This window comes from Notolepis coatsorum (assembly GCF_963971535.1).
Source record: "Notolepis coatsorum genome assembly, chromosome: 1".
Lineage (NCBI taxonomy): Eukaryota > Metazoa > Chordata > Actinopteri > Aulopiformes > Paralepididae > Notolepis > Notolepis coatsorum.
Genome location: NC_140165.1, coordinates 286,589,489 through 286,603,675, shown reverse-complemented (window position 1 = coordinate 286,603,675; position 14,187 = coordinate 286,589,489). Strand labels below are relative to the sequence as shown.

At 45.0% G+C, this 14,187-nt stretch overlaps 1 protein-coding gene across 1 annotated transcript in view; it reads right to left on the bottom strand.

Annotated features, from left to right (window-relative positions):
• Positions 1–14,187, bottom strand: part of cdon (cell adhesion associated, oncogene regulated) — a gene marked incomplete at its 5' end in the record, with an annotated part of 128,890 nt that overhangs the window by 12,372 nt on the left and 102,331 nt on the right. Inside the window, 7 exon segments of the mRNA XM_084310314.1 lie at positions 698–803; positions 1,337–1,518; positions 4,755–4,958; positions 7,513–7,626; positions 9,798–9,972; positions 11,181–11,450; positions 11,452–11,474. Of these exon segments, the coding sequence (XP_084166440.1) occupies positions 698–803; positions 1,337–1,518; positions 4,755–4,958; positions 7,513–7,626; positions 9,798–9,972; positions 11,181–11,450; positions 11,452–11,474 (1,074 nt within the window).

Sequence of the window (14,187 nt, the reverse complement as noted above, 5' to 3'; positions counted from 1 at the left end):
TCTCCGGTGATTTGTACTAAAATAAAATAAAATCTTTTATGTTGACGGTTGAAAATGAACAGTGTTTTCTTTTACCCCCGTTCACCAGTAATTTTGTCCTTCACAGTGCAGTTGCGGCGAGAAGTAAAACGATGATTTATGGAAGGATTCTATTTCTTTGTTAATTAGCCTATGTGGAAGTGCCGGCTAGGGGTTATCATCTCACCTAAACCTACTCATTTTCCCATAGGGGGACAGGTGGAGACAGACTTCCTTATTTGGGCAGACACACTTGATAGGCCGGTGAGTGTATGGACCAAAACCAGGACCAAGATCAGGACCAGGACCAAGATCAAGACCAGGACCAATACCAGGGACAGGACCAGGCCCAGGACCAAGACCATGAGGGTCTTACTGTCTAAAGGAGTAGAAGGAGTACCTTCTGGAACCAGGACCTTCTACAACCAGGACCAGGAAGCTACAGTAGCGTCAACTGATTAAGTCTGCATGTGCAGCAGCTCAGTGGTGCTGCACATGTTCATGGGACTTTAGGCTGCGGTCAGCCATCTCAAATCCCATTGAAAACATATAACACGCCAAGCAACCTGCTCCCTAGTCTTTCTGTAATAATTCGATACACACACAAACAAACAAACAAACAAACAAGACACATATATAGATCTTAATGTCATCATTTAATGTTCACACTCCAACTTACCTTCGACAATATCCCTTTTGTAATCACTGTCGTTGTCGCTGTCTGTGGGCCGGTAGTAAATGTAGAAGCCTTGGATGGGCGTGTTGTTGTTGCTGGAGGGAGTGTACTGGTGGGTGGGAAAAGGATTAAGTTAGACTATCACAGCCTGGTAGAGCAATTATTACTCAAAGAGCAGAAACCTTCCGGGCACTAATGGCCAGTCTTATCGGCTGATGTAATGCAGGAGCGATAGTGACTGTCTGTCTGAAGTTCAAGGAATAATCAGACCGTTAAGTACAAGTGGGGGAGAACAATCTTCGTCCATCTGGGGTGGAAACTACTGTTGCAGATGGGCCTTTTGTAAAGGGGAGTAAAAATAGCTTTTTTGAAGTGAGCCCCGGGTCCAAACCTACACGGACGCGACTTCACTCCTAATCTTGGCTGGAGCTCCAATCAGTCCAGCCGCTCCATTATAGGCCTGATTGAGTCTCCTATGGCAGAGAGAACCATGAGTGGTTCCACTCAACATCACACAAACACAGCTGAGCATCTGGAAAAGCCACTAACAAGACCGTTCCTAACTCGTTGCGCAGCTGGCCGGGCCTCGGGGGGGCACGAGGCCGTCCCGGGTAGCGGCGGTGGTGGTGGTGGTGTACTCACGGTCCAGCGGAGCATGATCTGCGTGTCGCTGATGGCGTCCGTGGACTGGATGTGGGGCCCGTCGACGGGCCGGTCGGAGAAGCGCGGGCTGGACGGTGACACCTGGTAGGGCTTGGAGGGGATGCTGTGAGGACTCTCTCCGTACATGTTCACAGCTATGACACGGAACCGGTACGTGGAGCCTGCAAACAGGAACACAAGATGTCAACATACAGAGCTGTGCTATGGAGAGGTTGTTTTGACATGTGGGGCTCGGTGATATAGGGCAAATTTTGCATATGATACTCAGAATCGATGTGTAATCGTGATATCTTAGGTGTGGAAACTAGGGATGCACCGATCCGATATTGCTATCGGTATTGGCCGCCGATATCAGTAAAATAGCTGGATCAGGTATCGGTAAAAAATATATATATATTGGATTTCTTTTATATTTTTTTTATAAATAAAATAATAAATAACCATTCAGTACATTTATATCTGTGTTAATTTGTTACATTTAGTTTCACTAAGTTAGGAAAGTAATGTTTTAAGTCAAGCCTGATGTTGCCTTGCACAAAAGAATGATCCCAGTCTCTTCCACACAGTGACAGTGAGGCATACAGTTTATTAATTGAATGAATGAAGTTTATTTTCTGTCTTTGTTTACAACAAATCAAAAACACACTTGTGATCCTTTACAATTCTTAAAAACAAAATATATTTTAATATATATTTAAAAAAAAAGTGGATTAAAATAATGGGTATCGGTTCGGTATCGGTATTGGCCGATACCCAAACCCAGGTATCGGTATCGGTATCTGGACTGAAAAAGTCGGATCGGTGCATCCCTAGTGGAAACTCCCATGTTGGATAATCCAATTGCTGTTTGTGAAAATGGCCCAAGAGATATGTAGACACAGGGATGGTGAGATTTAACCCGTTGCACATGCCCCTTTTGCACACGCTCCTTTTGCACACGGCTCATGCCGGTTTGTAGAAAACAGCTTCCGTAATGAGAACATGTCTGGATACGTCAGTGGGGTCAGTCAGTTTCCAACACATTACGTTTCAGTGGATTTCCTCAGTAAGTACTAAATGTGTGTATTGTGAAGATTAGGGCTGCAACGATTAGTCGACATAATCGACGACGTCGATCATAAAAAAAATCCAGCTGAAGACAAAGCAGAGGAACAGATTGGACATTGAGCATGACCTCAGAGTTGCTTTGTCTACCATCACCCCAGACTATGAGACTCTTGTCAGGAGCAAACAACATCCCCAGTTATCCCATTAGTTCCCTGGGATGTTAAGCTAAGAAGTCTGCTAAGAAGGATATATTTTTTATTATTATTATTATTATTATTATTATTATTATTATTATTATTATTATTATTATTATTATTATTATTATTATTATTATTATTATTATTATTATTATTATTATTATTATTATTACTTTGTTTCATTGTGTTTTTATCCCTAGTTGCACTTTTGTTGCAACCCCAGTTATCCCATTAGTTCCCCCAAACTTACTGTCGGTCTGTTATGTTAAGCTAAGAAGTCTGCTAAGAGCCCGGAAAAGGAGCCGCGCCCACAGGAAGCAGAGATGGAGGGTGTGACAGAAATAATCGTTAGATTAGTCGACTAATCGAAAAAATAATCAACAGATTAGTCGACTACCAAAATAATCGTTAGTTGCAGCCCTAGTGAAGATGTTTAGTTACTATTGGTGATTTCTATTGTAATGTCATAAGTTTACCGGCTGTGCATGTAGCGATTTAGCAGCAGGTTTGCATCGAGTGATAACCTTTATCCGTTTCGTACGTGTAGCCTATTGAGGAGCATTTATGTTGCAGATTATAGTCTTTAGGACCCGTTTAGCACTGTTTTATCTCTGGTAGTTATAGTACGGTAAGTTGTTACCTTTAAACCACTCGTGAGGTTTATGTTAAATTATAGAGCTAGTATAGCCTAAGAAACTGTAATGTCTTTTATTTCCTCCTCGTTCAGAACCATTATCAATTAATATTTGTATTTTTAGTGTCTGCATTGCTTTTATTCCGTTTATTTTATGCTCATCCTATGTCTACTTTACTGCTGTGAAGCACTTTGGGCTACAATTCTTAGGCCTTGTCCAGACTAAAACGATTTTGATCTTTTTCGTTTTCGTTTAGTTTTCATTTAAAAAAAGGTTTCTGTAAATGAAACCGTCTCAAGATAATAAGTGCGTGCCACAAATTTCCAAAATAAATGTCTTTCCTGTTTTTATACGTCGCTCTTTTATTTTGAAAACCCCCGACCGGAAGTGTTATAGTGTCTGTTGATAGCAGCTTGACTTGTGTCGGCCGGTTCTGTGCTTTTTCGAGCTAACGTAACATTTTCCAAAGGAGAGGAGAGAAAGACCGCGGCTCACATGCAGCTCAAACTACCTGTTGGAATAAATTAATTGATTGATGTTTAACTTGTCCCTGTGTGTGTCCAGTCATTTCGACTAGCAAACGTTACCTCAGGATACCACTGTCTATTGTATTTAGTTGGTTAGCTATTTAGCTAATGTGGATAGAATTTTGAATAGCATCAATGCTAGCTGGCTGGCTACAGCTGGAGGCTTTTTAATCGTCAAGGTAAGAGAGGATTTGTCATGATCAACTGAAGGCGTATGCTATGGAACAATATGTGCTTGGGTTTTCAGAAAAAGGCCAGCTATGTGACGCTAATCTCTAGTTAGTATCGTGTATTGCATCACAGTAGCCTCCCGATCAAGCTCAATAGCATGTGTGTGCGCCTCGGTCGGGAGTGTGTGTACTGTAAGCACAGCAGAGCCCTGCTCCGCTTCAGACAGATAAAGAGAGCACAGCATATGTAAAGCTGTAAAAGCCCGATCAAGCTCAATAGCTTCTGTAACACGAATGCAACTACTCTGTACATGCCATTGTTGTTGTGATGTTTTCACATGCGGGGTAAGGGAGAGGTGGGCTATCGCGTCATCGGTTCAGGAGAAGACGCGTTTCGCTTGTAAAGATGGTGACGCAATGGGGGCGTCTTCAGAATTGCGCACTCTGGGAGCTGGTATCAGAAAGTAGCATCTTCAGGCTGCCAGAACGCAGTTCTGTGTGGCTGAAAGGTGCAAACGATCAAATACTTTGTCTGATACGACCGAAATCGTTTTAGTCTGGACATGGCCGTATATGAAAGGTGCTATACAAATAAAGTTTATTATTATCATTATTATTATTATCATTACTAGTTCCCAATAAAACTCCTCAGCTGCCTCCCGTGTCCTGACTAGACACCCCGTATCGCTGACTGTGTTTCTGAAACGACTAGACCTTCACTCCACTAAAGAGCCTCACTGTTCCGTCACATTGGACCGTGTTCCCAGCCGCCCCTGTCCTCGCGGACATGAATCAAGGTGAGGAAACGTGAACCAACGCACCAGGCTCCAGGCTGCGCACTTCCACCGACAGTTTGAGAGGGGAGATGTTGTCCGCGGCCACGACCCACTCCACACTGCGGCCACGCCGGCACTCCACGCGGAACGCCGTGATGGGAGAGCCCCCATTGGCTCTGGGAATCCATGTGACGTAAACAGAGCTCTCCGTTGCCATGGAGATGGTGGGCCGATCGGGGGCCTCGGGCACTGGAGCCGAGAGGAAACGCAAGGAGAGGGTCAGAACTTGAGAGAAATATCACCTTTCAATCAAGCAGAAGTGAAATGTACTTTATTTTCTGGGTTTCAAGTCAAATAAACACACAGTTTGTGCTAACTGGGATCTGGGAAACTGTACTCGTCACATTCATATCATGTAAGGACAGACAGAACATATTCAGAGAAGAAAAAGAGAGAGAGGGAGAGATGGAGAGAGAGAGAGAGAGAGAGAGAGAGAGAGAGAGAGAGAGAGAGAGAGAGAGAGAGAGAGAGAGAGAGAGAGAGAGAGAAAGAAAACACTAAAATACACATCACAGTGTAGCGGCATGCCGTGGAGGAATGTGTACTTACTGGCTGGGCTCTTAGCCACAGAGAGAGAGAGAGAGAGAGAGAGAGAGAGAGAGAGAGAGAGAGAGAGAGAGAGAGAGAGAGAGAGAGAGAGAGAGAGAGAGAGAGAGAGAGATAGAGAGAGAGCAGGAAAGAGTGAGGAGAGAGAGAGAGAGAGAGAGAGAGAGAGAGAGAGAGAGAGAGAGAGAGAGAGAGAGAGAGAGGAGAGAGAGAGAGAGAGGAGGGGGGGTTAGTGAAAAGACGAATGTGAGTTTCAACCCAACAGAATAGGCCTGCTTGTAACCATAGAAAAGCATGCATATGCACACTCACACACACACAACCACGTGCACGCGCACACACAACCACGCACACACAAACAAACCCATGTACAATCTCAGGACTTTATAGCATACAGTATATCTCATTGAAGGGTCATTACGGTGTCAAGTATCATTCCACTGTTCATATTCCAAGCCCAAGTGAGGCAAAGCAGAGTACAAATTCATCCCTGAGATATATTACCGGAGCCCGGCGGTGACCCTGATAGTAACTCTCTCTGCTGCGCAACAGAAAGACCTGAAAACACTCCCCTCGTCTTCCCCAACACACTTCCCATCCCACACAGCAGCAACGGGCAAACCACATTGAATATCCCATTTGACGTCATCCAACCCTTCTGATGTACCCCCACGATTGCAAAGCACCAAACACAGCAGATTTCGCTGTTAGCCGCCAGCGCGACGCTAATATTTTGCTACCAAACATGTCCGCCGCTAAAGTTCAACTTCAAACACATTTCTGTGTTTCGAGCTCAGACTCAACAGTGCACAATTAAGAAACAACAATGAATACAAGAACAATAAGTAGTAGTAGTAAGATCAAATATAAGATAAGAAAATAATCAATTATTTACAGAAAGTGTCTTGCGTATAAGTATATGTAAGGGATAATGTATAGCTACGAGGTCATTGTCGCAAAATAATTGACCGACACAGAGTTTAGAATACCGAGGCGCTTCGCCGAGGTGTTCTAAACGTCAGTGAAGGTCAATTCTTTTGCGACAATGACAGAGTATAGCTATACATTATCCTGCTTATTACATGGCTAACTTACTAACAATATACCTAATTCATTTTACACCATCGACAAGACGAGATCAAATGCAGACGCAGTTGTTCTGTGGCTCTGTCAGCCCAAATAAAGTGATTATTATTATCGCCGGCAGCCGGCAGGTGTGTCTGATTGCACTGATGCAGTGTGTGTCAGTGGGCTTGATTGCTCCAGCTGCGAAAAGCAATAATCACCGGTGATTATTGCGAGTTGCCCATGGCAGCGGTCAGTTATCGAAAAATTATTCACCGCTGTCAGGGGCTATTGACCAATCACAATCAAGCATTTCTTGCATATAAGTGTATGTGCATATTAAGGTGCAGTGCAGGGTTTATACCAGAGTAAATGTTAACAGCTGAAGTTAGTTAATCAAAGCGCGCCTTCGTCAATACCGTTGATGCGGGTGCCCGTTGCTACAGTCTTAAGGTGCTCCCATAGTCGAGCGGACCGTACACGGAGCGGACTCCGTGAAGGTCCGTGCGGACTCAAAGCGTACTCAAATCGTACTCAAAGCGGACTCCAAGTGCAAAGCTCCAATTTTCTAATGCGCGGATGTCCGCGCCGCTCACTTGGTGTCACATAAAAGGCTGCTCTGCGTTTTGGTTGACATCGACCTGCATTTAATGTGACGCCGATCTGCATTTTACTCTGACCACTCGCTCTGTGCCAAGTGAGAGTAGGGTCAGGATCATGACCCTAAATGGGTAGGATTGGTCCCATTCCAATTCATATACATTTGGACCATGTCTTTTTTCATCATCTGAAGAAACTTGAGATGTTTGAATGGCTTTTCTAAATGAAGTGTGTAAAACTGCCAGTTTTATTTAGAAATATTGGAAACGGAGATAACATAGACTCTTTATTTTGACATCGGATGACAATGACATGACAGTAGTTGAACAGTGTGGGGAAAATTGTGTAAACTGGCGCGAGACATGTAGGAAATTGGTCCGCGGAAGTACGCTCGACTATGAAAGCTCAAAGTGTCCGCACGGACCTCGCGGAGTCCGCTCCGCGCACTGTCCGCTTGACCATGGGAGCACCTTTATTCGTACGAAAAAGGTCGAAAAATAGGCCTTTTTCTCTCTCCCCTCTCTGCACCTACCTCTGTCATGGATGACGACTCCAAAGTGCGTGTTTGAGGTTTTGTCCTCGGGTGCTTTTGGAGGCAGGGAGACCACGGGAGCCTTGGACGGGTTCTTACTGGCGGTGCTTTTCTCTGTGGGAGGGGAAGGAAACGACACTTCAAAACTATACTTGGACTAACGCCATAAAGAGGGACTATCGACTAGAGCGATGGCGCTCAACCTTTTCTCACATCGAGCAGATGAATACAGGTTAGGCTGCGGAACCGCTGCTTGAAAAGATCTGGTCTCAGGGAAGATTTTAGTTGTCATGTGATTTAGTCCAGATTAATCCATACTGTTTTGAGGGGATAACAGTGGAGAGAGTTAAACCTATGATCAGAATAGTCTTCTCGTTGGGAAAATATATTTAAGTATTCCTCATTTTCCTGGTGACCACCTGGTACCTCCCATGGGGGGTCCCCAGACCTCACGTTGAGAACCAATGGACGAGGCTATTAGTTACTCCAAAATACCAGGTGTCTGCCCAGGCCGGACCTGTGCCAGTTCTCCGCTCTAAAATGCAGTACATCTTCTTCAGTTTCAGACTGTTTCTGGTTTTTAATGGAAAGGAGGTTCCAGGTTTCCACAAAACATATTCCACATAAAGTAGTGAAGAGCATGTTGTTCTTCCTTTTACTGAGTTATTCTTGGTCTGATGCCTTGTATCTGTGTGTGTGTGGGTGTGTGTGTGTGTGTGTGTGTATCTGTGTGTGTATCTGTGTGTGTGTGTGTGTGTGCGCGTGTGTGTGTGTGCGTGTGTGTGTGTGTGTGTGTGTGTGTGTGTGTGCGTGTGTGCGTGTGTGTGTACCAGATGTACACTATAGGTGCAAGTGGAAGAAATATTGACCTGAGCAATGTGTTGTTAGAATAATTATTCAATTGTCTACAATTTCCTCAAGAAATTCAACTCTCTCTTGGACACAAAAAAACAAAGTCTGTTTTGTATGCGCTTCATAGGATGTTCATTAATTACAATTGAGAGAGGTGCTCTTTTTCTGGATAGGCTTATCCTCTGCTTCTTGGGGCTATTTCAGGACAGAATCTGGACTGAGAACTGTGTTTTGTTTGGACAAGTTTTTTGCGAGTTTGGACATGAACTTCGAGTCTGGTTTATGTTCACTTCCCCCTGACTACCATCGAATCCAGGCATTTCAGTCGCAGTTTTTTTTTTAAACTCTTGACAACTGCTACAAGTCTACTTCACAATAGGTTGACGCTGATGTGGACTATACTGAGAAGTGCCAGGCTGTGTGCCTCACTGTCTCTGCTGGGGAACAGCTGGGACCCAGGTCTATTTCCTGTTGCAGTGTTTGCTAATATCAAAAGCTGACAGGAAATCAGATGCAGTTCCGTTCTAGAATGTTTGTTTGTTTTGGTTGTCAGGTTGAAACCGGCTATAGTTATACCAGCATGCTTACATTAGTTCTGGTTTTGGTATAATGCTATCGTATATTAGGTTCATACCAGGCTAAAATGATACCGATACTAAAGCCCAATACCAAAAGGCCATTTGTAACCAAACCAAAGCTACTTCATTTTCTGTATTGTTTCTTTTTGTATTATCTTTTTCCCCCTCCTTTTTCCGTTTTTATCCCAATGTTAGTCGTTATGCCAATTCCCAATCCCCTTCCTGGTTGTTGCACACTCTACCCCCTACCGTCGGTCTGGGAGGGCGGAGACTATCACATGCTTCCTCCGACACATGTGTAGCCAGCCCACCGCTTCTTTTCACCTGGCAGCGCGGACTCTCACTGGGGGAGTGTAACATGTGGAAGGGTCACACTACCTCCCCCAGATCCTTCCCTCGCTGTGCAGGCGCCCCGACCGAACTGTATGATCGGTACTTGGTATCGACACTTGGTATCAGTACTTGATGTCGGTAATTGGTATCAGTAGTTGGCATCGGTACTTGGTATTGGTACTTGGTATAGGCACTTGGTATCAGTATGTGGCATCGGTACTTGGTATTGTTGATAGATTGAAAACAGATTTCAGAATGGGTACAATACAGTACGGCTCAATACACACAATTGTTAAGGGGATGCAGACCAGAGAAAGACTTTCGTCTTGTTTACATCAGGGTCCCCCATTTTCAATTCATAATGTTACTTGGTATGAGTACTTGGTATTGTTAGTTGGTGTTGGTACTTGGTATCAGTACTTGGTATCTGTACTTGGTATCGGACGATGAGTAAAGTTTAGCACTCACAATTAGCAGTGAAACAGTGGTTATCGGATGCCCAGGTAAAGCGGCTGTACTGACCCTTGCCGGTGCGGAAGGTGAGCATGGCCGGCTGGCCCTCCCCCACCGAGCTGCGAGCCACCATCAGCACCTCGTAGAGACTGGAGGACTCCAGCTCCGACAGGCGGAGGGTCTTCTCGCTGCCGGGGACGCGCACCGTGTGCCAACTCCCTACCACCGCGCCCACGTCGTCCACCTGATACACACATACATACACATACATGCACAACGTTACATGCAGACACCAGCCGAGGGATGGCCACAACAAAGGCAAAGCGCAATAACACAACAAAAGGGACAGAAAAGTGAAATCATCTGTTACGTTTTTTTTCTCTGTGGATGGAACTCTTTCCGAGCGTGAATAATGACAGGGAGCGGCTTCGGCAACAATGCCCATGAGGAATTCTATGTCACATTTTCCAGGGCCAGCTTCTGAGTCCCACTGCCAATGCAATCGTAACCAGTATTGGTACAGTTTTATAGTCCAAGTGAGCTTATTAGTGGGGAAAACACAGGCTTTAAAAAGGAGGAAATGACCAACCCCTTTATTCGGTCCAGGCATTTCTGCTACCTTCCCCATTTTTAATGAGTGGATTACGGCGTTAGCAGTTGGTTTGGGCAAATGTTTTAGGGAGTGGTCATGTGTTTGCGGTAAAGCTAAAGTCAGATGTTAGGCTGTAGGGTTTTTACTAGGGGTGTGATGATACATTGATGCGAAAAGGCAATTCCATCAATGCAATGCACACGCATCGATCCTGATCGTTAATATATCCTAAAACAATTAGACAGTTCAGTTTCTTTTTTTCCAAAATCAAAGAATTGCTCTCTCAGCCTCATTTTGATTGTAACCCTTGACATAAATGTTGTACTGTAACATCATTGTCTTACCTGGTTCACCGTATATATGATATGATATATAGGTGATGTGTTAGTGAATCATATTGTAGAAAAATATGACAAGAAGAAAGATACCAAATTCCTCTGTGTGTATTCAATAGGAAACTATCTGGCTGCGAGCTAGCCTAGCGTAGCACAAATTAATGGAAGCGGATACGGACCACTAGCCTAGTTTTAAACCTCTGGGAGAGGTGTTTTTGGTCAACTGGTAGGCTAGCTGGTCTGTATCTGCTTCCATTCATTTGTGCTAGGCTAGCTTGCAGCCGACTAGCTTTCTATTGAACACGCAGAGAGGAAATTGGTATCTATCTCCTTGTCTGACTCTTGTGTTCCTTTAAGAATCAAAATCATACTGTATCGTGGTCAAGCCTGAGGTTTACACCTGTACTTTCTACAAACTGAACAGGGACAGTGTTTTATCAATAGAGAGAAAACATACTTTATCTCTATGGTTTAACCCTCTGCCTCCAGTGAGCGGGAGTTAACCAGGACTTGTCTCAACCTCACCTTGCGGTATTTGACGAAATATGCGTTGATGGCACTGCCTCCGTCCCGACCCGGCCGCCACTCCAGATCGTACAGATCGGGCTTCTGGGTCTGCGGAGGGCTGGTGATGATCGGAGCCTCCGGAGTGGGCCGGTCACTGGTCCTATCGGTGGGCGGACCTATCGCGTCTTCTAGCCCCTCCCCTTCTTCTTCCTCCTCAGCCAAGAAGAGCTCCTCCCCCTCGTCACTCTGCATGGGGTGGAGGGAGGGCGATGCCTCCAGTAACAACCCCTGCGGTGGAGCCCAAATGAGGATCTGTGGGGGGGGTGGAGATGTTTCAACCAATCGATCCCGACTGAAGCATGTATATAAATGCAACAGTAAAAGTGGGAAAACTGCTTATTTGCACATTATCTGTCAGGTCTATAAATGTGAGATATTTTTAGGACAACAATGTGTTAATGAGGCTCAATGAACACTTCATGGTTTATGTCCTAATCTAAGTCAAATTACATGTTTTTACGCACGTTTTAAAAACATTTTCTTTAAATGTATTTGTAATAAACATAACCCTTAACACTAACCTTACCTCACTGGAGACATCACTCCTAGACCTAACCTAAAATAGAGATTACCGTACTTTTCGGACTATAAGCCGCGGCTTTTTCCCCCATTTTTCGACCCTGCGGCTTATATAACGGTGCGGCTTATATGTGGACAAACCCGAAAATCGAAATATTGCTTTTATTGCATTGAAATGTTATTTATCTGTTCCCTTATTTGCTAAACTTAATACAACTTGTAAATGAGTTAATGTTATTTGTCAGACAGTATTGTGTCCCAATGGGAGTCATTCTCTGTAGAGGTGGGAACTTAAAGCTCAATATAAGAACGGCCATGCACCACCACTCACAGAATCGAGAAAGAGCAATCAATCTGTCAATCCTTTCCGTGTCCGGGCCGGAGGTTTCCCGTGTTGAGTCAAATTAAGCCGCAGGCTCCACTCCTTACATATGTAATTAAACATTAAAACACATGCGGCTTATAGTCCAATGCGGCTTATATGTACACATCATTCAATTTAGCTGCTGCAGCTTATAGTCAGGTGCGGCTTATAGTGCGAAAAATACGGTACTTGCTGAACACATAGGTGGTTATATATCCTAATCTGTTATATAAAATTATTCATCAAAAACTAAACGTGTGCAGCAGGTAATTAAAACCAATCTCACGCTGCCGCGTCGTGTTTTCCTCTCACATTTACCGACCTGATGGGGAATGTACACATATCCCGAGGGGAATAAGCAAAAAGCACAGTATTCCCACATGTACTGTTATTTAGACACATTTACATATATTACAAAATAACTCAAAAAGCGACACATATATATATACACGAAACGCCCTGAAAAATGCAAGTGAATCCAAGTCGCTCTCATGGAAAGCACCGTAACACGGTGAAACGGCCGAAGCAAAGACGCGAGTGTTACTGCGCCGGTGACGAACATAGGTGGGACTATGTGTCCACTGAGCCCTCGCCAGCCGGCATCGCTGGAAAGTTTTAACATCGGGGGAAAAAAGTCTTTCAATCTACATAAAATAACAAGAAAAAAACCTGGATCCCATCCCCACAGCAGTGCATAATGATGCTTTGTTTGTTTTTTCTTCTTCATTAGAACTACACCCGAGCCAACGTGCGCCACCTGGGGAAATTATGCAAGCTGGGAGCTTTATTTACGCCTGACACTGGTTTGGCAGGGGACGGGGATGGAATTTTTTTTCTCCCCCCCCCCGGAGGGACATAGCCCCGCGCGGCGGCCCCGGAGAGAGTGGGACCATTCGCCTCTAAAGCCACAGTGCTGAAGGCACCGGGCACCATAATTGAATATTAAAATGTAAACAAGTGAATAAGGAGGTTAAAAGCAGCAAGGCTTTAACAGGGTCCTGGGTCCTGTTTGGGGGCTGCTTTCTGGTAGTGCGGCACCGGTTCACTTTACAAAACAAACAGGCTCGGAGCTGGTAACACTAGATCCTGGTCTGGGACTGCGGCCAGCTGCCACACATTCCACACACCGACCATTAAATACCGGAGAGAATCAGAGACCCCAGCAGCACAACATTCAGTGCTACACACTCTGCCTCTCATTCCCTCTCTCTCTCTCTCACTCTCTCTCTCTCCTCTCTCTCCCTCTCTCTCCTCTCTCTCATCTGCACCTCACTCTTCCCTCTCCCCCTAGCTCTGACTCATGGCTGAACCGCGGCCGTGACTGAGGGGAGCGGGGCGTCAGGGCACCATCGGGGCACCTAATGGAGTGCACCCATATATCTTGAGTAAGTGCACGCTACACCTGGAGAGGAGTGACACCTGGAGAAGAGGTCAGTCCATTAGCGGGAGCACCTGGGAGTAAATGGACACTAAATCACTAGGGGAGGGGGGGGGCTTACCGACAGAGAGAGCGGCCCTGGCCTGGACATCACTGGGGGGGGGGGATTACCGACAGAGGAGAACGGCCCTGGCCTGGACGTGTGTATGCTTTTACCAACGCGTTCGTGTTTCCGGGTTCCCGTTTTGCGCTCTGATTGGCCACTGACCTACGCGCGTACGCCCCCCCCCCTCGCTATGTAATTGTTTAGTATTATCCGGCCACAGTGTGGGTTCCCTGGTCGGTGATGATGAGCTCAAATAGGTTATTTATAATAAACACTGATATTGGAGCAATTAGCCTTGTTGTTAGTTAGACAGCAGGCTATACGGTCTTCTTCAGTTGAGTTACACTTTTGAAACATTTATAGCGAGTCTTGCTCTAGCCGATGCATCATCACAACAACCACGGCTTATTGGCTTATTTATCTATAAAGAAGACAATCCCATCGCTGACAACAAGTACTATAGTCACACACAGACAGGCCTGCCGTGTTTTATGAATGAAGTAGATTTTCATTTAATCGCCTTTGGGGCGTGAGATATGAAGACAGATTTAACTGGGTATAGGAAGGAAGTACCATACGAGCCGCAAAATTGAACATG